This window comes from Sander lucioperca, chromosome 11 (assembly GCF_008315115.2).
Source record: "Sander lucioperca isolate FBNREF2018 chromosome 11, SLUC_FBN_1.2, whole genome shotgun sequence".
Classification (NCBI taxonomy): Eukaryota; Metazoa; Chordata; class Actinopteri; order Perciformes; family Percidae; genus Sander; species Sander lucioperca.
The window spans coordinates 19,033,632-19,059,490 of NC_050183.1; the positions used below are offsets into that span (position 1 = coordinate 19,033,632).

Here is a 25,859-nt window from a genome sequence, read left to right on the forward strand (position 1 = left end):
AAGGGTTTTCTTCTGCTCTGGTCAATGAATAGATTTTTTTTTTTTTTTTTTTTTATGTTTATCATTTTGGATGCTGCAGTGGACAAACCTGGAGTTTATATGTATTTTTTTAACATTACACTACATTAATCTACATTAAGTAATAATGAATATTTTTGGTTATTGGCAACCTTTCTTTGCAACAAGTAGAACTACAAAAATATTGGCACCAGGCTTATTTGACTATGCTGAACATTCGATTGGGATCCAGGCTACGAGCTATTGTGTCATTAGCAAGTTAGCAACTGCTAGCCTCATGATGTTATTACAAGAGTAGGAGACCTGAATGCCAGAGCAAATAAGATACTGGACTCTCTGAATAGACAGGATCAGTTACAGCAGTGTTCCCCAACCACCGGTCCGCGGGTCATTTGGCCGCACAGAAAAAACAACAAAAAAAAAAACATTATTTCCGTTTAATTGATTATCAGAGTCTGAAAGATGTTTTATTTTGAAAAATGACCGGATTCTCACCTGTCTCTCGTGCGTCACTTCCTCTTGACACACGTCACGTGATATTTACTGCTAAATGAAGCCCACAGCCTTGCTAAAAAATGAGTAAACAAACGTCTTTGCGGAGCTCTTTTGCTCAGGGTAAACCCCCCACCCCCAGGTGGGACCGTTTGGTTGCACAGAAACAAGCGCAGGGCTCCCAGTGATACATCCTTAAGGTAAATTGTGTTTTTTCATGCATTTTAAATTTGTATTAAAATTTACATTTACATTTGCATTTGTACAGTGCAGGTGTTGGCGGCAGCGTGGGATACTCAGTACAGGCCAGATTGTAGCTCCCGGATTTAGTCAGCTCTGGTAAAACCATCCTCATCACTTTATTATCCCCCAACTAGCCTACTGCTTCCCCTGCGAGCCTAGAGACCCAGAGCGCAAAGATGTTGTCATTTCCCCATGGAGCCAGGCTGTGCTCAGCTTGCCACAAACTACATGATGAGCTCATACTCTATTACTTATTCATAGACAGCGTCACACAGGCTGACGCAACCAGGCAGACACACTGGTTAAAAGGAGGTGGACAGGCGTGTTTGCAGGCCAGGCCTGTAACAGACGGGCTGGTAGGCATTAAGCAGAGGCAACCAGACCGGCAGGATGCAGATAATAATGGCAGAATTAAAAAAAAAAAAAAAAAACAGGCATCCTGATATCTTTCTGTGTGACATCCTGCTTACCTTTGTCACTTTTTCAAGTCTTTTTTCATATCTTGGCTGCATTTTTGGGGGTTGCGCTTTGTGTTCGAACAACAAAATATGCTTACATTGGCAGCTTGACACTTGGCACTTGTTTGCACCAATGAGAACTTCTTTCTCGCTGATGAATGCTGGCAGTAGGCCTTGCAGAGACCAGTGGATGCTGTTTACTCTGCCAGTCCATGGTTCACCCCGCCACTGGTTTGTTTTAACATGCTGGGGTCCTTTTGTTTGTGTCAGTGGTTTCATTTTGTCGGCCTATTCCTTTACTGATGACTGCAGGCATTCTTTTGTTTTCTATTTTTGAATCCATTAAATGTTCTCTTTCAGATCACTGGAAATATGACCCAGTGTTACAGGCTTTAATGAATCACTTATGGTGGACCTCAAACACAGGAAAATATTAGAGGGATAATTAATTGCAAATTTGTTTCACGTTATTCATACAGCTTCACTTTGTGTTCATGGTAGCCAATTCCTTGTTGGAAGAGGGGCTATTATTTTTGTTTTGCCCTGGCCCATCAGACCAATCAGTGATGTGTCTGCCCTGCTGATTGTATTTTTTTTAATTTTTTATTGACATGTAAACTATGGTAACCCTTTTCACATTGATCAAAGAAATTGAACGGTGTTGTTTTTAGGAAATCAGTGTCTTCCTCAAGGATACTTTGGCAGGGCAAATGCTACACGGGGGGATTGAGCCCTTTCCTCGGGTTAAGTTATTTACTCGTCAGTTACTTTATTTTTACTTTATGTTCTGTACATATACCGTGTTACTTGCACTATTCATATTTGCCTCTCAGAAACCTCACAACTATGTTCTGTACATACAGTATATCATCCAACTATACATTTGTTGATGTTCATACTTTACATACCTCACATTTGCAAACCCTACTGTCTACATTTTAATATATTCACTGCAATACTTACTCCTGCACTTTCTGTGTGTGTGTGTATATATATATATATATATATATATAATCAGGGGTGTGATTCTTCCGGATAATTCCGGAAATCCGGCTTTTCTGACCTGAAAATGAAGCTCTCGTAAATCTATGTGGGGGGGGGTGTCGCAAGGCACAGGTCGGGGGTGTCGGTACACGATCCGTTCTGCCTGCACGATCCGTTCTGCACATGCGCAAAATGTTCGCGCATGCGCGGTTGTACGAGGATTTACGACACTGCACGATCTGTTCCACGCTTCCGGTCGACAGCCAAGCTAACGTTAGTTTAGCTAACAGCTAATTCGGCTAACCGCTAGCTGAGACAGCATGTAATAACTTTAAAAGACACTCAAAATAAAACTTGAAAATAAACGTTGACATATATAACAAACACCTAACATATATAACAGCTGTTACGTCAGTTCTACTTTACTTGTGCTCATTTAAAATACAATCACTCAATACTTGTCTTTATTGTTATTACTGTGAAGTCTTAATTTAGCTGTAGCCTGCTTTTCCCATTACGTTTGAGTTAACGTTATTTTAGACTGAATCTAGCTGTCAGCTAGCGGTTAGCCGAATTAGCTGTTAGCTAAACTAACGTTAGCTTCCCGGTGGAGGCTAACCATAGGCTAGCGTGGAACAGATCGTGCAGGTCGTATGGATACGTAAAACAGTATTATCTTGCGCATGTGCAGAACGGATCGTGCAGGCAGAACGGATCGTGTACAGACAGGGGGTATTGGTAAACATAATGACCGGTCACTGCTGTCAACGTTTTTTGTGCCTCTGACTCATGTCTTCATATCACTCCACAAGTGGTCCATTAATTTGTCACGATGTAACTTCATTCAAAGCAGAGCTCCACCAAAGAGCCTGCAATCGTTGCGGAAGGTTATTTGAATAAGAATTTTGGACGTGTGGGGGCGAACTATCTTCTTAGCTGAAGCCGACAACGGGACAATATTTTTATTTTATGTTGGCAATGCAAGCTGAAGCGACGTAGCAGATGACTTTGAGAAGTTGCAGTGAGGGATATTTTAGGAGCACCATTTTCGGCAGTGCAGAAAGGTAGTGGCCCACACTAACTTAGTGTTGAGCCGGGAAACATGGCTAAAAGAGCTCTACAGCGAAAAGATGTGCTGGGCGAGCCGTCAGTCGGTCGAAGCTAACAGAAGCTAGCTGGCGTAAGCTGACAGCTGACCAACGCTACCAAGTGATGGGCGGAGACAGGGAGTACATGTATTTGAAAGAGTCCGGCAGTTGTGGTAGACGAAGGTCCAGTCGGGAGATTGGATGGAGAGTCCACTGAAGTCCACTGTGGTCTGAAGGGCTAATCCTCGCTAGATCACTAGCTAGTCGGGAGGTTGACAGCTAACGTTAGCCAGCTGAAGCTAACAGTCGATCGATGGTGAGTAACGTACGTTACACAGGCTGGCAGCAGCACAGAGTCCAGAGTTGATAAGTGTGTGTGTGTGTGTGTGTGTGTAGAAAGGTGTTGAGAATGACCAACACCTAATCTTAAACTTAGTGTAGCTACTTAATTTGCTACGACCCGATCAGAGGTTACTTAAATTGAGACATTCAGTCAAAATCAATCATGTCACCTTCAAACGGGATCTCTGTTTGCAGGGTTCAGGCTGGACCCTCCCGGTGATCATGCTGCTCTGGGGGACCGGCTGTACAGTGAGAAGCCGCTGCTGACCGGCGCAGAGCTCTACCGGAACTCCGACTGCTGTCTGTCCGCGCGGCCGTCCGACGGCATCAGTATTAAATTGAGACAGTTTTATTAGCGGTTAAAACGTCTCGCGTTAAATAGTAGTCTAATTCGGTACAGTTGGTTTTAACGCCTGATGCGAAGTGTAGGCCTATAGGAGGACACATGAAAACCCTGAACAAGCAGCGTCGCTCTGCTCCGTCTTTCTGCTGTGCCCCATTCACGTAGTAGTTTTACACTATGTAGATTAAACTCTGCAATTAATCCGCGGTTCACATGTATGTATGAACTGTGGTGGTCCGTTACACTCTAGGCTATATTCAACATCACTGATTAAGTAGCCTAAGTCAATCCTACAAACAACTGGACTTTAGGGTCAAGTGTTGTTGTATCCGGCCCATGTCCCGGATGTGAAAGCCTCCTTACTGGACTACTGAATATAATAATATTCCATTATATTTTGTATTTTGAATTGTTACCTGCCACCAGAATTTTGTGATTTCCTTGCAATAAATATTGACATTTTTACCATAAATTGGTGCCTAAAAATGTATCAGAATGCAGGAATTGAAGTCATTTACCCTCAGAATTTCCTGGGGGAGGACCCCCAGACCCCCTCCCCCCCCTGTTTTGTGTGTTCCCGCAAAGACAAATTCTGAGCAAGGAAAAACCCTGAAGTATAATCACAGACAGCCATTAAAAACATTTAAATTGCAGAGTTAGAGTTATAACTTAATATGTACAGTGTCAACAGAGAGAAACACGGACAATTGAACAGACAGTGATAACATACATACTACACACCTACATACTGTAGAGAATGACAGTAACAGCATACAAACGGCATAAATAAAAATTTGTTATAAACGTGTGCTCTTTAAAAAGTAGAAAGCATTGTTTGCCAGTTACATTAAATGTTTAAAAATCCATAAATGTCCGTGGGTGGGGCTGCATGGGTGTGGTAATGTGGGCTGGTGTGTGTGTGGGTGTGGGTGTCGTAGTAAGGAGAGAGAATAGGAGAAGGAAGTTTGTGTGAGGTGGACCTGGTCACCACAGACCCAAATCTTCTCAGCTGTTGCTACTGTCATATGCTGCACTGTCTCTTCATGTGGCACTATTATTATTTATATTATAACAAGGTAATGCAATGTGTAATCAAGTGATGACTGATTAACAGTAATGTAAATGCTAAATGCCCTAATACCTACATATCATGTAAGACTCAATTTCTCCATTTCTTTGCACAAAACTCTCCAGAAAGTGCCATTTAATGGTTTATTTTTTTTTTAAAATGAGGGGGGGGGCTGTCGCAGCGTCATGGGTGCGCCGTATATTTTCCTGCTTTTTTGTCCTTTGCCAATCACACCTATGATATATATATATATATATATATATATATATAATTTTTTTTTTTTTTTTTTTTTTTCCCCTTGCACTCTGGTTAGATGCTAACTGCATTTCATTTCATTGTTTTTCAGTACTTGTACTCTGATTAATGACAATACAAACTTCTTGAATCTTGAAGTATCAAGGATTTGGCCCTGCTAAAACACATTTTGACTATCTACTCACCCCTACATAGGTTGTTTTTCTCAACACACTTTCTTCAGAAACTAAAAAAAGGCAAAAGACACAATGCTGCTCGGCATGGCTGTTTGAAAACCTCTGTGCTGTCTTTTGTATTTAAAGAAAATGATAACTGAACAATCAACAAGGTCAGCTGTCTCGTATTTCCCTTGGCGACCCTTATTTGCTCCAGTCCATGCCCTTTTTTGTGTTGACACACCAACAGAAAGGCACAGAGAAGCATAAAGAGCGGTAGCCAGGGCATCCACAGTAAGAAATACTAGGTAAATGGCTTATCTCCACCTTTTAGATTGTCCTGTGTTAACTGAGTTTTTGTTGTTCAGAACAATCAAGGTGTTGATTTAAGTTGCCTTACAGCCACCATATGTGTGTCACAATGCTGACTTATATTGAGATTAATTTGTTGCTTTCATATATGAAAAAGCTGAGAATGGACACTATCTTGGTGGCATTTTCTGGCAATTCCTGATTATTTTTTGAAAGTTGTGTTGTTTCTTGGTGGGCAGCAGTGGCTTTAAGATCAGCATGTGGGCTTGTAAATGTAATGATGCAGATCTCCAGTCTGGCTGGATAATTCAGGGTTAAGAATCAAATGAGTATCACCTGCCCCTCCCTTATTACCACCAGTGTTGTGCCCTTAAACAAGCACTTAAATGACCAGCAACCTCCACTGTGGGAAACGGATAAGACAGGGTTTGTGCTGCTGGGCAGGTTCCAGGTATGAATGTGTGTGTGAATGAATGTGGAGCAGATTGCTGCTAAAAAAGAGCATTTGTGTGTGTGTGTGTGTGTGTGTGTGAACCTACTCTGAATGAATAAAGGGTTTTAAAAAAGTCTTGATATCGAGACTATTTATATCACTATAAATATCCGGAAACTTGAAAAACTTTGAGTGTTGATATGCAGACGTAGACCAAAATAATGTTTATCCCACACAGATGCAGGCCTGCTCTCCTGTCCAGTTTTCTTCGTACTTTCCTCTTGTTTTTCTTTCCTCCCCTTCCTCCCCTTTCAAATTGCCACTCTTCTCTACCTATCCTGAAGACACACACACATTGACACAAACAGGGGAGAGATGTCTTGTTGACATCACTTATACATAACTGATCCACTAAATTGTGATAGGATCACATGTTACAGAATATCATTATACAGTACATAGAATAATATTAATAGTTGAATTAAGACATATCTGAAAAGAGTGTAGAGAAAAGAAATTGTTTTTAATTGCAGTTTTTTCAGGGCTTTGCGTAATCTTTTGGCATTCATGTATAATTTGTTTGGATCGTTCAAGCTAATTTTCAATCTTGGCAATACTAAATTCTTATATTAATCATCATTTTGGCTTCTTAGGTTAGTTATGCATGAACTGGATCTGCAGATGGATTCATCATAATTTGTTCTGGATTACAGCATTTGGGTTTAAATCTCGTATGATTTGTGTGTGTATATATATATATAATATGTATATACCGACAGAAATGGAACACTCTTACCACTGAGTCACTGGCAGGAGGACATGTGTATTTTATTTGTGTGAATAAGAACGGGCAGACGGACTGCTGAGTCATGTAACCCTAGATTTTAACCCCACGTGTCAGAGATGAAGAGTTTTCCATCCAGCTGTCAAGGCACCTTTTATCTTTTCATTTCAAAATTAGTTTTTTGATGTTTTTCGTTGTTTTGCCAAATCAGAGGCATTCATCAAAATTAAACGTGTTTTCCTCTTTTTCTCTTTCGTCCTTCCTCCCCTGCCCTCTTCTTCTGCCCTCTGTGTCTTTTTCTTCCCCTCGTTCATCTTCAGGACCAGTTTGAAAATCTGGACAAACACACTCAATGGGGGATCGACTTTCTTGAGCGCTACGCAAAGTTTGTCAAGGAGAGGCTGGACATAGAGCAAAACTACGCCAAACAGCTACGGTACACACACACACACACACACACACACACACACACACACACACACACACACACACACACACACACACACACACACACACACACACACACACACACACACACACACACACACACACACACACACACACACACACACACACACGTAAAACAACAAGTAAACACGTAAAACAACAAGTAAACCTGGGCAGATAGACTAACATAGAGCTGGGCAATATGGAGAAAATCAAATATCACAATATTTTTGACCAAATACATCAATGTCGATATTGCCGCAATATTGTAGGGTTGACTAGTGGTGCTTTCACAATATAATAACACAATGAGAGTTTTGATAAATAATCCCCAATAATGTGAATATAATGACTAAGTGGGCAAAGGCAAATAATAAAACAGCTAATAAGTCTGCTAAGTTCAGAAAATGACATCACTTTACTGTAATGCAGCCTTTAAAACCAGGAGAAGACAACACTAGTGTCATATTGTGATATTATGATATCCAAAATGAAAGCTGACATCTAGCCTCATATATATATATATATCTATCTATCTCTATCTCTATCTCTCTCTCTCTCTCTCTCTCTCTCTCTCTCTCTCTCTCTCGATAGGGCTGGGCAATATATTGATATTATTTCGATATTGTGATATGAGACTAGATATCGTCTTAGATTTTGAATATCGTAATATGGCATAAGTGTTGTCTTTTCCTGGTTTTAAAGGCTGCATTACATTAAAGTGATGTCATTTTCTGAACTTACCAGACTGTTGTAGCTGTTCTATTATTTGCCTTTACCCACTTAGTCATTATATCCACATTACTGATGATCAAAAATCTCATTGTGTAAATATTTTGTGAAAGCACCAATGGTCAACACCACAATATCGTTGCGGTATCGATATCCAGGTATTTGGTCAAAAATATCGTGATATTTGATTTTCTCCATATCGCCCAGCCCTATATATCGATGTCGATATAATATCGATATATTGCCCAGCCCTACTAACATACACAGCAAGGCTTTCATACAGCTATGAGAGATGCACTCTCACTCCATTTTTGTCTTTGTCTTCTACAAATAACGGTAACGTTTTTGATCCACAGATGTCTAGATGCTGAGTCTAATATTTATATTTTACTGCATAATTAAGTATGTTTCAGTTGGTAAAACAAATCACATTTCAGAATAGCTCTGCATTAAAATAAGCTCTTTTGGTCACTGTGTCAGATCAGGCGATCATACAGTCAGAGATTCTCGACATGGCAGACTACACATTGGACACTGACATGCTGGCCTTGGTCAGGACATTGTGAAGCATCCCCAATACAGCTTCAGTTACACAACACAGGGGCACTCATTTTCTTCCAGACGCCTGCACGTCTGTCAGGTCCGGCCATTATCGGGCTGATATCCTGTAGTCTGATCTCGGCATAAGTGTTGGGAAGGTTTGGACGTGATTTAGGCAGCCTGTCTTTATATCCAGCATGCACATAATCCTAATTTTAAATACAGATTTACCAATATCAGCACTTAGTAGTTAATGTTCAAATAAAGGTTAGGTTGACTGGGGATATGTATTTTTTTTGTTTTGTTTTTGATCCAATGTTGCAACGCTCGTTGAGACAATTCAACAAGCACAGACCCAGTTATCCTCATCAAAAACCAGTAGCGTCCCAGTGGATGATTTCAAAGGGGGGAAATCCCTTCAGAATACATCTCTCACACACACACACACACACACACACACACACACACACACACACACACACACACACACACACTCTCATACATTCCTCTGCTCTCTAGTTAAATCTTTAAATCGCTGCTGTTCTGGAGTCTGTATTGTTAGAGCCTGAGGGAACAGACAGGGTGAGGCTTTGATGTCATCTTTAATAAAAAACTGTGTGTGTGTGTGTGTCTTGTTGGTTTACTTGTCTCTCTACCAGGCTTAAAATATCACAGTATTTTTAACCTCTGCTTCTCTTCTCTCTCTCTCCTTCTATCAGGAACTTGGTGAAGAAATACTGTCCAAAACGTGCTAAAGATGAGGAGCCGAGGTGAGTAAACTTTCTGCTTTTATTTACTTCTTGGACGCCTGCACAATTTAAGAGCAGAAAAGGCCTGCTAGACAGTATAATTTTTGATCTTTCTGGTGCTGGAAATAATGTTTGACTGTTCATTTGTAGGATCCAGACACTGAGTTTGATGTGGTTCCATTCATTTTTTTTTCTGTCCATTCATTCTTTACAGTTAACTTGTTCATATAACACTCAGCAAGTGTTTTAGACCAATCAGGGAACACTTTATTTTACCTCAGTATATGTAATGGATGTGGACAGGGAATGAAAGGAGACAACTTCAACTGAATTCCAGAATGTATTATCTCCTGCAGAAGACACTATTACATGAATTGGCTTCTTGTCTATTGTTTCCTTCTGTCTGCACCTCTGCTCCTCAGCAATACAAAACGGTATTGTCAGAGCGATCTCATTTTCTACGATACATACATAAAACTGACATTACAGTATAGTATCTTACTCAACTCTTACTGTGCACATTACTAGCCAAGAGCATTTCAAATAGACAGGGAAAACAAATAACCGGAATTATAACAATACATGTGAAAAACATGAGAAACAATGTTTTATATTTTCTATCAGTTTCAGTGGGCAAAGTGAAACCGTACGTGGGTTTGGGTGACTACACAGAGATAACAAAAGTGATATAACATCTAACAAAGAGATACACATACCTGCTGAAGACAATATTACCTGAATTGGCTTCTGGTCTGTTGTTTCCTTCTGTTTGCACCTTTGCTCCTAAACATTGAATGACAGAATGTACACACTCAAAATGGACTGTAGAGCCGCCGTTATTTACATTACACAGTACGGCGTGAAAATGACGCGAAAAGAAAAAGAGTTAAACAAAGCACCTTTAAAATTTATTATTATACTTTATATATCCCCAGGGGGGGAATTACAATTGTTTCACTCTGTTGTTAGAACACACTACACACAGGCCTGAAATACACATATATTTAACTGTAAAAACGGCACAAAACGGCTAGTTAATATTATCGTATTAACATTGAGACAATAAATATTGAAGGATCACAACACATTATTCAAAGAAAACAATAAAATAGCGCAGCAGCATCTTCCACACAACCTACCTCGGCAATACAAGACAGTATTGTCATAGACTGTATATAAGAATGGACCAACAGATGCCATGTCTCTGGACGGAGACCAGTGAAGGATATTAGAAGCACTTTTCTGGTGATGGCTGAGCGTTACTGCGCAGCCTCCAACTGAGAGAGACGACATAAATGTGACATGAGCAACCTGTCTGAAAGTTGGAAGTCTTCTGGTAGCTGTGCCAAGAGAAATCTCAATCATTCCCAATCTAGCAGAGACGGAGAGCGTAGGTATATGTAAGGAGATAACATAGGCACAGGCTAATTATTGCTAACTAAATGCTAGTTAACATTAGTAATTACATTTAAACAGCTAATGTAAGTCGAAACTGCCTGCGAGCTTCTCCTGTACTGTACGGTAATTCCTCTACTATGCGACAGTAAGTTGCGTGGTTATGACACAATCGTTAGCCTATTTTTATAAAAACGTCTGCTACGGAGCCATAACGTGAGATACAAGGTAATGGAGCCTTTTATACATGTCGTGTTTCTTTAGAAATAAACAGCGGACAAATAGTTTTTAAACGCTTCAGATGTAAAGTTATTCGCTGTCAAAGTGGCGCCAAAATGAATGGCAGTCAATGGAATGCTAACGGGAGGTGATAGCTTTGTAGCATTAAAATGGCGCCATAGGAGGTTCGCGGTCCGAGGAGAGACTTACCCCCTTGGGTATTGTGAGGAGGAAACGGAAGCTACGGCAACTTAGGAGGTACAATAGAGGCGCAGTGCAGCAACATTTCCTCAGGAAACAATAGCAATATGATAAATAAAATAAACTCAATAAGATAAAATGCACGAATACTACTACATTAGCTGACTAAACAAAATGATTAAATGATGATTAAAATACAATTAAATATATATTGGAATTGAGAATGAATAAAGTGCATTTTTAACTCTGTTACATATACACCTAATGTATACAATTTGGTACATCCACTCACCTGTCATCCTCACTAAAACAGATGTGCCATGTGACTGTTAACACGTCATCTTTTCGCACTTTTTTGGTGTTTCGTAAAACGTTTTGCACCCTCAAATGTTTCCGCAAGTGTATTAACTGCAGACGCATCTGGGAACGGTCCAGAAAAAGGTGTGTCGTGGTAATTCCACATTTAATGTGCGTCTGTTGTGCAGGTTCACATCGTGTCTGTCCTTCAACTCCGTACTGAATGAGCTCAACGACTACGCCGGCCAGAGGGAGGTGGTGGCGGAGGAGATGGCTCACAAGGTGTACGGAGAGCTGATGAGGTACAGCCAGGACCTCAAAGCTGAGAGGAAGCATGTGAGTACACAAACGAGTTCATACTTCGCTGCCCCCCCCCCCCGCATATTATGGAATAAAAGTGACACATGAGGTTTCTTTTCAGTGGTTTGCATTGCATCTATTGATAATTAAGACCACGTTTCTCAGAAGAGCAGTTGCTTCTCGTCATGAAACGGATGTTGCTGTTTGCCCTTTGTATCCTGTGCGTTGCCTCATATGCATTTGTTTTCTGTTTGGCTTCACTCAAGAGGAATATGTTGGATGTGATGTTAACCATCTGTCTTTTACTTCTTCCACCATCTGCTGATGCCATAAGCTCTGAACATGTGAGATCCAAGTGATTTGGAAGAACAGCGCCCCCTTCTTGTTTTGTGCTGTAAAGCACTAAATATCCCTTCAAATTTCACTCCGTGACACATTATAAGGCACAATGTACATGGTGTTGTTTTCAGTTATTACAGTTCTTGCTTGTTATGTTTATCATATTGATGTCTTAAATCTATAATGGCATTGATTTTTTGTTTAGTTTTGTTGCCCGGCAGTGATGAGTGGCGTGTGGATTCATAATGTGACTGGAGAGTTGCTAATGTTGGCATTAAGTCTTGCAGTGGACTTTTTAGGAAGGCACTGAGCCTTACTTGATGAAGCATAAAGAAACACACATTCTATTTAATAGTTGTATAATAAATGTCATCTGAACTGTGTCAATGTCCTGTATCTCTCTGTAGGACCAGAGTTGTATGTGAATGTGACGCATCCTTGCCTCCAGACAAATCACACACTGGGGCAACATTATGCCGCTGTTGTTTGGTTCAGTGTAAAGAAGCAATGCCGGCGTAACGGCAGGGCTTCTCTACAGCAGTATTACGGAATCTCTGTGTAAATGAGCCTACCGTTTCAACCACTGCACACATTTAAAAAATATATATAATTCTTTGAGTATGTAAAAGAAGCCCCAAATCAAGGTCTACACACCAGCTTTTCCTGGAGCTTTTAACCATATCACATGGTCTTTATGAGCATATGGAGGGAAATCTTCGTATGTAATAAGGAACTAGTTTTCAGTCAGTCTGAATTTTTTATTTTACTGCTTTAGTCACTGGACTCTTGTAAATGTGTGTCTGTGGCCTCAGCACTTTTCCTTTCCAGTGGATTGTTGTGATTGTGCAACAGATAATTTAAGTCCAGTCATTTTGTGTATGTGCATATGAATGTGTTCTTATATACACTATTAATGTGTATTATCCTGTGTTTCTGGGGAAATGTGTTGTGTGCGGCGTGCGCGTGTGTGTGTGTGTAGCATCTACAGGAGGGCAGGAAGGCCCAGCAGCATTTGGACCATTGCTGGAAACAGATGGACAACGTAAGTGAGGAGGGAGGGAGGAGGGATGGAGATTTTTTTTTTTTCAAGTGTTTAGTGTAAATATTCTCTGTTAGGGACAGCCAGCTGTACTCGTCTTATGCTTGTTTGCACAAGGAATGCAAGAAATGCAGACAAAGGTAACTGTTGGACAAATGGGGATCCACTTTTCCACTCTAGTCCCACACATGCCATTATGAAGTGAAGAGACAAACATGGCATTTGTGGTACTTGTATGTTTTTATATAAACATTTGTGTTGTAGGCTCCTTTTGGAGCTGTCCAAATTAATCAAAAGTATAATATAAGAATGTTTGTGTCTACAGCAGGAACCTTTTACTTCTTCCTGGCAAAGTTCCCAGTCTGTGGGGACCAAGGACAGGGGCCAGTAGAGAGGCCTCAGTGTAGACAAGCCCCTCACATCAATACAAAGCAAAGGCCCATGTGCCACATTTGGCTCTCGACAACCTTCTTTTTGGCTTCTAAAAGGCTCCAGAGAGAGAGATTCCATTTGTTCACTGAGGTCATTTAATTGCATTTGCAGAGTTATTTTATAACAAACTGCTTCATTACAAGACTTACAATTAACCACCACAATTCCATAAGAACTAAATAGCTAATTGCTGCTTGTTAAATGTATACATAATGCATGCCTAGTGACATTTTTAGGCCTGTAGCCCATTAGTTGAGGTACTTTACTCTGCCACATGTGAGGGAGAGCGTTTCATTGTGTGGTCTGCATGACTTTAATAGTGACTACTTGGTGACTGGACTGTAATGTCTCAGCTATTCACTGTGTTCCCTTCACTACTAATGTGACCCAGATGGGCTGGCAGGAAGTGAACTATCTCTCTCTGCCTGATTCATCTTCCTCTCTCCCTTTTTTGGCTTTAAACAAAAAAACAAACAGGAAATGGAGATGGTGCATTATAATGAAGAGGTTAAACAGTATAGTCTTTGTGTTTATTGGAATATTCAACATTGTGTCTTCTTTCTTTTTCTTTTTTCAGAGCAAAAGGAAGTTTGAGAGAGAGTGTAGAGAAGCAGAGAAATCCCAGATTACCTACGACCGGTTAGACAATGACATCAACGCCACCAAATCAGAGGTGGAGAAGGTAGGAAGCTCCCGCCTGCAGCAACAACTGCCGTTAATGTACTGTACGTGTTTCATCTGTGAGCCAGCCTATCCTTTCTTTTCCCATCAGTGAAAATAGCAGCGCGTTTACTTTCAGTCTATAATGGGCACATGACTGAAGACAGTAAATTATTGGATGAGCCATAGCAAAATCTTTAACATAGTAGGGAAAACACACAGTTCTTTCACATCCAACAATTCAATAACAGAATAACTTCATCTCACTACCATCATACCTAGTATTTAGTTTTTCTTAAAGTTAGTAGTGTATAATTGATGCCTGTGAAATTATACTGTAGCTCCCTTTTTCCTCCACACTTACTGTATAATTAGACTAGGTGGATTAAGTTAAAGCTTGAAGGAAAATAAACCTTTCCAAATAGAGGTTAAAGCACAGGCCAGTCAGCCTTGTTTTAAGATGAGGTACTGTCTGAAAACAGAACTATGGAAATCGCTGGGCGATGGGGCCAAAATCTTCTATTTGATAATGGTCATTTCATAATCCGATAACGATGCATTTCAGGATATAGCACGTTTTCTGGTAATTCAATAAATAAATAGTCTATATGAAATAACAACATGGTACATTTGTCTATTTTGTATACTCCTGTGTGAATCAAATACTTGACAAATGAAATGTACTGAGTATTTTCTTATCTCATTAAGAACTGTAGTGCAAAATGAACATAACGTGCAAGGATCAGAACGTAAAGCGTTGCTTTTTAGACATTGAGATAGAAACGATAAACAAACATAGTTCTATCTATCTATCTATCTATCTATCTATCTATCTGCAATTGACATTTTTATATTATTTTTTACTATATATATATATATATATATCGTCATATCGCCCAGCGAAGAGGAGATGTATTAGAAATGCTCATATTAAAGTATATATTTTGGTTTCTAAAACTTATTTTTGTTAACAGTGCTCAGGGCGGTAGAAATCCATAGCATGGCGTGTATGTGGTGTTTGTGCTGTTGAACCAAACCTATAGACATCTATTAAAACCTGACTTTCCATCCTTTAAAGGAGGAAATGTAAATGTTTTTGTAGCGTTGGGTTTCAGCAGTAGCTTCGTTGCTGATGTGTTGCGGCCTTCAGATTGGATCTAAGTGCCACTATGTGTGCACATTTCTCGCGTGGTCGTGTTGGACAGACGAGGCGGTTGTTGAGGCGTCAGCTAATGTGGTTCTGATGTCTGTGTTGATGTCATCGTTCAGGCCAAAGCCCAGTTCTACCTGCGCAATCACATGGCTGATGAGAGTAAGAACGAGTACGCCGCTCAGCTGCAGAACTTCAACGCAGAGCAGTGGAAACATTTCAACAACGCCATACCACACATCTTCAAGGTAAAGCAAACATGTCGTACTGCTGCTTCACATCCATCTTGTGACGTGAGTTTGTCTTGTAGGGATTTGAATTAGTCTTAACCAAAATGTGATCAAGTCTTTCTGACTTTCAATTGAATCGCAATTCTAATAGCTAATTTTGGTGGGAAAAGGGGTATGAAGAGCACCGGCAGCGCAAAAACTTGCACCTTTTTATTTACGGTTTCACCTATTTTTTTTTTTTTTTAAAGGGGCTGTACTCGACATTCAGAACATTAATATAGCAGTAGTCTCGCTTTGCCAGACCTTCCTCCACAGCGCTGCGGAGGAAGGTCTGTCTAGTCCACACAACATTCCGGGATGGGCGTAAAACATGCTCTGGTTTATTGGCATTTCTTTAAACCAATCACAATTTGTCTTGGGTGGTGCTAAGCCCCTGGACACAATGACGGTGCCTCTGCAAAATAGCCTCGGGAAGGAACTTGTTTTGGTGGAACGTGTACATTCAAAGGTTGTTTTAGTCGTGCAACAGAAAACTCATATTGGACAGATAGTCTAGCTAGCTGTCTGGATTTACCCTGCAGAGATCTGAGGAGCAGTTAACCATAGTCCTCATAAATCCACCGGAGTTTAAAATTAGGTAAGAAGGTAAGAAGTAAGGTAATGGACATCCGGGCGACATTTCCGGCAGCGTCGGAGCAAAGTGGAATGTCATGGATATAGACTAATATAGCAGCATACACATATTTGCAATGCAAAGATACAGTGGAGTAATAGCATTCTGAGCAGAGGTTGAAGTCACACTCCCTCTGCGCGTATTGTAAACAGAGCTTCCTTGTTTTGATAACCGGTCCGGCCGCATGTGGCCGTGAAAAAACGTATAGGGGAACGGTCTGTTAGATCCAGCGGTGGAAGAAGTATTCAGATCCTGTGCTTAAAGGGGAGATAGAATGATTATATAGGGTATTTTACACTGTTCCTTAAGGTCTCCTAATAGGGTATGTAACATTGATTGGGCTGAAAATTGCCCGAATGCTATTTTGTTAGGCCCTTAAGTACAGTACTTGGGTAAATGTACTTAGTTGCATTCCCCCACTGGTGATAGCCACGTGGAGGCAGTTCCCAGCCAGCTTCTTTTTTTTTTCTTCAGTATTTTGAGTACATCCCCTTTTAATGTTTGGAATCACATCTTCACTCACACACTTTATCACTAAAACTGTTGTGTTTAGAGAAAGTGTTGCGCTTTGCGTAAGTGCCCCATTAAATGTTTACCTTTGCAGCTTGTCTCATGTAAACCATTAATAATATACTGACTGGGTATCAGTGCTGCTCAGGGAAAGGATCTGCTCACTCGTGACAGGTTGTTTACCGCTAAGAGGCTTGTAGAAGTGTCAGTGTGAGCGCTTTGGTAATAGTGTTTATTCCATTTCCTGCGTGCTACAGAATCTGCAGGACATGGACGAACGTCGGACGGTGAAGCTCGGAGAGACGTACCGGAGCTTTGCTGAGGCAGAGCGGAGAGTCATTCCCATCATCTCCAAATGCCTAGAAGGAATGGTTTCTGCTGCCAAAGCTGTCGATATGCGAAAGGTATGTTGCAGGCCGGAGGACGGGTATAAGAAATGGGAAAGAAAATGGTTAGAAAGAAAAGAAATAGGATTTTACTTAACATACTGTAGGAGAGAGATAGAGAGAAGAACCTATTTTTACTTGCTTGGTATCTCCTCCTGCCTCTCTTTTTGTCTCCCACCGCTCATCTGTTTCTATCCTCCCTTCTTCCCAGGACTCAATCATTGTCGTGGAATCGTTTAAGTCGGGCTTCGAACCTCCGGGCGACTTCCCCTTCGAGGACTTCAGTCAGAATCTGAGCAGAGCGGGTTCAGACGGGACCATCAGCAACACGCCCAAAGGAGACAGAGAAGGGGCCCCTGGGCCACGACCCGATCCGAAACACCCTATGAGCAGAACCAAGAACAAGCTGTGGCTGTTTGGGAAGAAACCAAAGGTACGAGGAGAGAAGGGTGCTTGTTTTGTTTGTGTTGTTGTTGCATTTTTATTAGGCAGAAAATATCTCAAAGTAAAAACCGTCCTTCTCCTAAAACCATAAAAAAGAATAATTAGGAATAATTGGAGTGGTTGTCAGTGTGAATCAACCTCTTTTTAGAAGATTTATCAAATTGAGCATCATCCCTTCTAGTGACTAGTGACTAGATGACGAGTTTTTTTTTAAATACAACTGTTTTCAAGAAGCAATCGTGAAACGGGTAATTCCTTTGGAAACAAGTGGTTTTCTTGTTAAAGGTCCCATGGCACGAAAATGTCACTTTATGAGGTTTTTTAACATTAATATGAGTCCCCCCAGCCTGCCTATGGTCCCCCAGTGGCTAGAAATGGTGATAGGTGTAAACCGAGCCCTGGGTATCCTGCTCTGCCTTTGAGAAAATGAAAGCTCAGATGGGCCGATCTGGAATCTGCTCCTTATGAGGTCATAAGGAGGAAGGTTACCTCCCCTTTCTCTGCTCTGCCCGCCCAGAGAATTTGGCCCACCCATGAGAAAGAGAGAGACATCATGGCTTTCAAACGAGCAAAGTGGCAGTTGGTCAAGGCTACACCCCCACCCTCCACCTTGCCCCCCTCTCTCCTCCTCAATAGCTACAGACACAGAAATGGCACATACTAAGGAAAGCTCATTGTGAGACTGGCTCTAGTGGCTGTAATTCTGCACCAAGGCTGAATTTCGGGAAAGAGACTTCAGATACAGTATTAGGGGACCACTAAGGTCTATATAAAAGAGACTTCAGATACAGTATTAGGGGACCACTAAGGCCTATATACAAGCATACAAAAAGCAGCATGGCATAGGACCTTTTAAGAAACCTTTTTTTACACTGAAGATAGGAGACAAAACTGGAAAACCATATAATTATATAACCATCGATACTATATAACTACGCAATATGTGCTATACAAGTACATAAAAAGCTAACCTCTTCTAGAAAGCTATGAACAAACATTCATAGACTGCTTTTAATTCATCTTTAATGTATGTATACATTGTTTCATTAGTGCAGATCTTATGTGTCCGTATACATCATATATTCTTCAAAGTATGGACAATAATGCATTACGACTGAATGGAAATGCTCATGAAGGCCCTTTTATAATACACGTCAGATGTAGAAGTCATAGAAAGTGCATCTGAATTGAACAATTTATTTATTTTTCATAAAGAACAATGACTGAGTGTTTATAATTTTTGCCGGTGGTCAATTGCACAGACTCATAGTTAAAGCTACAGTTATAATTCCCCACCCTGCAGCTGAACATCAGCTTTATTAGTCACGTCCTGAACACTCATGTTTTATTACTTCCTCAGATCCTCAGCTGTATTCTCAGCTTGTCTCGAGTTGTATGTCTTTGTCACCGTTTGCAGTGTTTGTATCAACAGTCAAATCTTTTCTCCGATACACTCCTTGGACTTTGCCCCTCTCCATAAAGACCAGGTTGGTTAATCGTTAACTCTGCTGTTGGTTTATGTTGGCGTCATCAGCTGCCTCGCAGTATCAGGATACCAGGGTGCGTGTTTGTGTACACGGTTCAGTTCAATTGTTTAACACTCGGTGCCCTAAGTTTTCACAAGCGTGTCTCATACATGTCGGAATTTTAAAACCCCTGAAAAAGTGGCTTCAAATCTTAAGTATTTCTTTATAACTTGAAATATTCATGACTAAAAAAGTAACAATTAAAAACCATCAAGAATTTATTTGTATCGATGGAAACATTGGTATGTGGAAGTACTGACTCCCTGTTGGTTCCCTTTACACATGAATGGCATCAAATACTTTAGTGATACAGCTCTTTGAAACAGGTTAATTGCCAAGCAGAAGATATTATAATAATATTTAATAGAAATTTATAATAAAAAATATATTTAAAAAAATATATAAAATGTCGGTTTTTAAAATAAAAAGAGCTGTACAGAGAGGATGGAATGTGCAATATATGGACCAATCCAGTTGGACTGAATGGATCTAAGTCTGATCACACGAGTCATTTTGAGGTTTTTGTGTTGTCAAGAAAAATGTCTCATTGTTTTACAGACATTTCTTTCTGAGTAATTGTGGTTGCGGAAGTATTTGTGTGTGTGTGTGTGTTCTTGTTTAACTATATTTGTGGGGTCCAAAAACCGGGAGTCCAGTATACTTGTGGGGTCCCGACAGCTTTGTGGGGCCAAAATGCTGGACCCCACAAGGTTAAAGGGCTGTTTGAGGGTTAAGACTTGGTTTTAGGATTAGGGATAGAATTAGGTTATGGTTAGGGTGAGGGTAAGGGTTAAGGTTAGGCATTTAGTTGTGATGGTTAAGGTTAGGGTGAGGGGCTAGGGAATGCATTATGTCAATGACGGGTCCCCACAAAGATAGTGAAACGCAGTGTGTGTGTGTGTGTGTGTGTGTGTGTGTGTGTGTGTGTGTGTGTGTGTGTGTGTGTGTGTGAGATCCTGCAATACCGATTGTGGCCACTATGACAACATTACCTCACAGCCTCCTGTTTTAGACCATTTCATATGGAGGGGCCAGGCTGGGGCCACATGCGATTTTAGGGGAACCACATCTTTTAAGCAAAGGTATTACCTTCATCCTTCATAGCCCCCCCCCCCCCCCCCTCAGAACTACCACTGCTCCTGTTCTCGGGTGGCTCAACAACAACATTTGAAAAGCTTGAATGAGTCACTTTTGAATTCATCAAAGGACAAGTCACACACGAGTCATGCTTATGACTTTTCGTGACTTGGTAGGAATCGTGTGAATAATATCCATGTAAACCTGAACACTTTAATGTAAAGAATGTGTCATCCTGACCTTTGGTTTTGTCCTGTCTCCCTACTCCCCACCAGTCCCCTTCCTCCTCTCCTCCTCCACCACCACTTTCCTCCTCTTCCTCCTCCCGTCCCCGTTCCTCCCACATGTCTTCTTCATCCCGGTTCGGTACTGACCTAGTGAGCCACTATTTGTCTGAGATAAAGACTACAGTACCCAGAATCCCCCAGAGTTTGAGGGGTCTGAGGAGAGGGGTGAGAAGTGTGTTTGATTGACAGGTTGGCTGATTTTAGTTTTTTTTAAATGTCTTCTACAGGGTGTCTGCAGTTTCTGAACTATATGTTCAAAATATTAAACTCAAGACCTTCAATGGCTTCATAATGTTTAAAATCTGAAACCCAGTGTGTAGGTGTTTTCTTAGGGAGCTGTTATTCTGCTCTCAAAGGTCTGATCTGATTTAAAATTTTCAAAATGTAACTTTAATTTGAACTCGATGAAACTAAGACACCCTGTCATGTTGTTTCTCTCATTTCACTCATTTTTTTTTTCTTGTGCTGTATTTGTTTTTCTTGCTTTGTTTCTCTCTCTCCCCTTCTCTTTCTTATTCCCTTCACTATTTCTTTTGTTTTTGTGTGATTCTTCCTCTCCTTTCATTTATGAGACAGAGTTTTGCTCCAATCACAAGATGGAGGACCCTTGGTGATATATGGTGTGTGTGTGAGGGATTTGGAGAGCTTTTAGTACTCTGGTTGCAGTGTTGTGTGGTGAAAATGAATTTCCAACATCAGAGGCCTGTAGTACGAAGCAAGATTTGGTGTTAACGAGGTAACTTCAGGTTCAACCCAGAGTTTTGTGTATCACAACAGTGGATCACTTGTTACCGGGTTAAATTGCCGTGGTAACTTATGCTGAACACCTAACTGCTCGGGAGCAGGTTATGTTGGAGATTAGAGATCAACCGGTGTTAAAGCCCCACCTACCCACCAATCAATACTCAGTTGATAACGGCGTCACCGTTCTTAGAAGATCAGGTGGAGCTCGGTGCGCTCAGAAAAGTTAAAACATTTAGAGACCGACAACCCCGTTAACATTCTCTGATGGGTATTTTTATGAAAGATATAGATTTTCAGCGGAGGGAATTACATATAGGCTATTTGTTGGCTTCTTGAGCCGTGTGTTGTCAATGCGCACATCGGTTTGAATTACAGTATGTTTTTATATTTTTTATTTTCTCTCACGATCGCCTACCACTGCCAGGGTTGCAACTGATAATATCATAGGCTGAAGCAACGGCAGTTTATGGAAAGCACAAGTGTAATTATGGTCAGATATTGTGCCTGACTGATGGGGAAGTGATATTGATATACGTTGTGATTTACGCAACAGCGTCTGCTTTTTTTTTTGCCAGTTTTCCTTCCTGCGTTTTGCCTGTAAAACCGTGTCTGTGTTTTTCATATTTATGTAGAATTATAGTTTGCTCTTCTTATGTAAAATATGCAGCTCTGGTAGATGTTTGCGATTGGTCGTGCTGTGCAAACACCGCCTCTTTTATGTGATCACGCGCGCCGCTGGATTGGGAAACCCCGGGTTGATTGAACTAGTTGTTAACCAGCGTCGTGACACAGCTTATGCGGGACCGCGGTTGTTGGGTTAGGTGAAGCTGGGTAACTGAAATAAATCCAGGGCATGTTGCTCTTGATTCGTAGTACAGGCCTCAGGTTTGTTGCTCTGATGTTGACCCGAGTTTGCAGTGATCTGTGTGCGTGTTTGTGTGTGTGCACTGCTAACAGTGTCAGTATGTGCTGAAGCGGAGCCTTCTGCTTTCAGACAGTTTAACACAAACTTGTAAATAACACCCGGCCTCAGTGCCAGGCCAATACTTTCATTGGCTCTTGCTTCCATCAATTCTGTCAGGACCATCTGTGATTGGCTGCTTTTCAATCTAGTTAAAGTGGCCCTCAGAAGAACAGGCCTGACCACTGGTTTGACGGCTGACCCATCAAACCCTCTGCTTACTTACTTGAGGCCTAATAATCATTAGAATTCATTTAACATTTGCAAAGTGGATTTATTTTGCATAATTTTAAATACCTGTTGCTGCCTTGTCTTTGTCATATATGATAGAAAACTGAATTTCTCATCATCAGACATCTTAATGAGCTTTGAGAAATGAGAAATTGTAACAGTAATATGTATTGTGTGACTCACATAGCTCCTCACAAACAAAAAGGACCCACTCATAATCCTAACATAAGTACTCTTTAGCGCTTGCTCTTGGTCAAAAGCTCCACAGGGTACTTTTATAATCAGCACATTTTAGAAATTGTCATTTAATAGGAATGTACCAGAATGCATTTTATTTCAGTAGTTTTTATTAGTAGTATTTCACCAGCAACAATCAATCAGTATTTTACTTTCATTAAAAAAGCCTTTTAGTTTTTGAAAGTTTTGTAATTTTACACCGAAGAGAAATAAATCATGAAATGCTGCCTCTCTTCACTAGAAAACATCCCTAGTTGCTGATAGAAGCAGGAAATAAATCAGCAGGGTAGTATGAATATTCAATAGTTCATATGCTGTACATTAAAGTGGTATTTAAACATGAACTTCTGGGAACACGTATCGGTCTGACTGGTTTTCATGCCGACCAATGTTGGTGACTGCTTGACATACTGACAACTAACCCGCATGTGGTTTGTCTCTTTTTACTGTAACGGTTAATGCGTCAGTGGTCAGTCAAGATGGTAAGTGTGTGTGTGTGTGTGTGTGTGTGTGTGTAGAGGTAGTAATAAGAAGACCCAGCAGTGTAGGTGCTTATGCATGTATCCTCCCATAGTGTCCAATATATAAACCCAGTAGTGATAATGAAGTCTCCTCTCCTAGTATCTGATATCATATTCTTTTCACCTACTAAAGCTGCATTATACCCACTTAAATACAATTAGAGTTTCCCAGGTTAAGTCCGTTGTATTCTACTTTAATGTCAGCTACTGCACAGTATACCTGATCAGTACTGACACAGTCCCAGAAAGGAGTGTTGGTAACTTTAGAAGCAAAATTATTATTATTAGAAAGCAACAAGGAGGAAAAAAAACAACATTTGAATACTTTATGTCAATTATGTTTGAATACCAACCTGGCAAACAGGTATCCAATTATATTAATTATTATTTAGCCCGCAGTTATTGATTGTAAATCGGATTTTTCCTACATGTCTGTCTCCGAAGGTCACAAAATAACTTTCAACCTCAGCTTGTCTTGAGATGTTTGATGCATCAGCCAGTTTTACATTTTGACATTTCATTTTTGCAATTAAGCATCGATAACAAAGGTGATTATCTGCCTTTAACGATCTATTCCTTCATTCAAGTTAGGTTTGAGTGCAACAGTTTACATGCCGATTCAGGCTGCTTATTTTTAAGTCTGGTTAAGTGTGTTAACAAGTGGAGGCGGTTATGGTTGATTATAATTATGGTTTTAGCAGATCTCTCCACACCTCATAGAAATTAGAAAAATTCTGACTGTTGATCCCGGGATTATTTCTCCTCATCACTGACTTCATTTTGGGTTGGTTTGTAGTTTTAGATATATGTGTGTATTTGTTTGTTTTTTACCACCAGGCCCCATCTCTGGAGGATTTCAGCCACTTACCCCCCGAACAGAGGAGGAAAAGGCTGCAGCTGAGGATCGACGAACTCAGCAAAGAGCTCCAGAAAGAGATGGATCAGAGGTAGGGCCTCACCCATAATGCATTGCCATCAACACGTATCCAGAGGAAACGAGGAAAATAAGCCAAACATGACCTAAGAACTGCTTATTATCATTAGTCCATCCCATCAACTCCAGGACATGTTTGTTTTGTGTCTTTCAGAGATGCCCTGAACAAGATGAAGGATGTGTATGAGAAGAATCCACAGATGGGAGACCCCAGCAGCCTGCAGCCCAAAATATCAGAGACCATATGTAACATGGAGAAGCTGCGCTCGGAAATTCACAAAAACGAGGTACGAAAGTAAAAAGGTTAAGATTTTTTTTACTTTTTTTTTTTTTTTTATTATAAAGATTTGGGCATTTTAGGCCTTTATTTTGACAGGACAGCTGAAGACATGAAAGGGGAGAGAGAGGGGGAATGACATGCAGCAAAGGGCCGCAGGTCGGAGTCGAACCCACGGCCGCTGCGTCGAGGAGTGAACCCCCACACATGGGCACACGCTCCACCAAGGGCTCCCCAGGCGCCCAACGGTTTAGATTTAAATGGAGTCCAAAAAAAACGACTGGGGCGCCCTGGTAGCTCAGTTGGTAAAGCGCGCGTCCATATGAAGAGGTTTATTCCTCGACGCAGAGGCCCAGGGTTCGAATCCGACCTGCGGCAATTTCCTGCTTCCCCCTCTCTCTCCCCCCTTTCATATGTATGCTGTCCTGATAATTAAAGGCAGAAATGCCAAAAAAAAAGAAGAAAAAAAACCTGACTGTAAAACCCAAGAAAGAGATGGAGGTTAAGAGAGGAAAAGACAGATCAAAGCGTTCTCTTAAGTTTTAGATAGTGATTGATAGCCCCATCTCCTGGTCAACTACATAATGAGATGCTCTGTGTGGATGATAGTAGCATCGATCAGAATATACTACTTGTGATATTAACAGTTTTAATAGTAAAAAGTTTCCTCTCTCTCTCTCTCTCTCTCTCTCTCTCTCTCTCTCTCTCTCTCTCTCTCTCTCTCTCTCTCTCTCTCTCTCTCTCTCCCCCTCTCTCTCCCCCTCTCTCCCTCTCTCTCTTTGTTGACAGACTTGGTTATCTGAGGTGGAGGGAAAGCAAAGCTCCAGAGGAGACAGAAGACACAGCGCTGACAACCACCATCACACTCCTCAAGGCAGAGAGAGGTAAACAAAAAGACAAAATATATGTTCAGCGCAAACGTTCACTTTACGTATTCATGATTGACATGTGAAGAGTCAGAGTAATCTTTGTTTCCAAAATCTTAAGTGAATCAGTTTAGTAAGGAGTCTTGACTGTGACATGATCATCCCACTGGCGTTAGAGTGTGCATCTTTATTTGAGTGTTTGTTTGTCACACTGACCAAAAAAAAATAACCAATTCTTTACTTAAGTTTTTTGAATTATTTCCTAGGAAGTTTCTTATAAGTAACAGTCATCCGGTACTGATTATAGGGGAAATAGAGGCAACGTCTAATCATGTAACATACAACTCAACAAATATAGTTTCCATTAAAAATGAATTATTAGTGAATTGATTAATAACTTAGGTTTAAATTGAGCTTTTCCTCTACAATAAGGACAATATTGCATCATTGTTTGCAGACAACTTCTTCGGGCATTTTTA

General features: G+C 40.7%; 1 protein-coding gene across 4 annotated transcripts in view; it reads left to right on the top strand.

The window, feature by feature from the left end:
• Positions 1–25,859, top strand: part of fnbp1l (formin binding protein 1-like) — a 56,593-nt gene that overhangs the window by 26,540 nt on the left and 4,194 nt on the right. For 3 of the 4 annotated variants that reach the window (XM_036007426.1, XM_036007424.1, XM_036007423.1), the window contains exons 2-13: positions 7,297–7,412; positions 9,415–9,465; positions 11,745–11,892; positions 13,175–13,237; positions 14,244–14,348; positions 15,596–15,724; positions 17,147–17,293; positions 17,487–17,708; positions 23,250–23,264; positions 24,141–24,250; positions 24,392–24,524; positions 25,304–25,398. In XM_036007426.1, coding sequence (XP_035863319.1) covers positions 7,297–7,412; positions 9,415–9,465; positions 11,745–11,892; positions 13,175–13,237; positions 14,244–14,348; positions 15,596–15,724; positions 17,147–17,293; positions 17,487–17,708; positions 23,250–23,264; positions 24,141–24,250; positions 24,392–24,524; positions 25,304–25,398 — 1,334 coding nt within the window. The remainder of the gene's footprint in view (positions 1–7,296; positions 7,413–9,414; positions 9,466–11,744; positions 11,893–13,174; positions 13,238–14,243; positions 14,349–15,595; positions 15,725–17,146; positions 17,294–17,486; positions 17,709–23,249; positions 23,265–24,140; positions 24,251–24,391; positions 24,525–25,303; positions 25,399–25,859) is intronic. The other variant, XM_036007425.1, reaches the window with a different exon arrangement.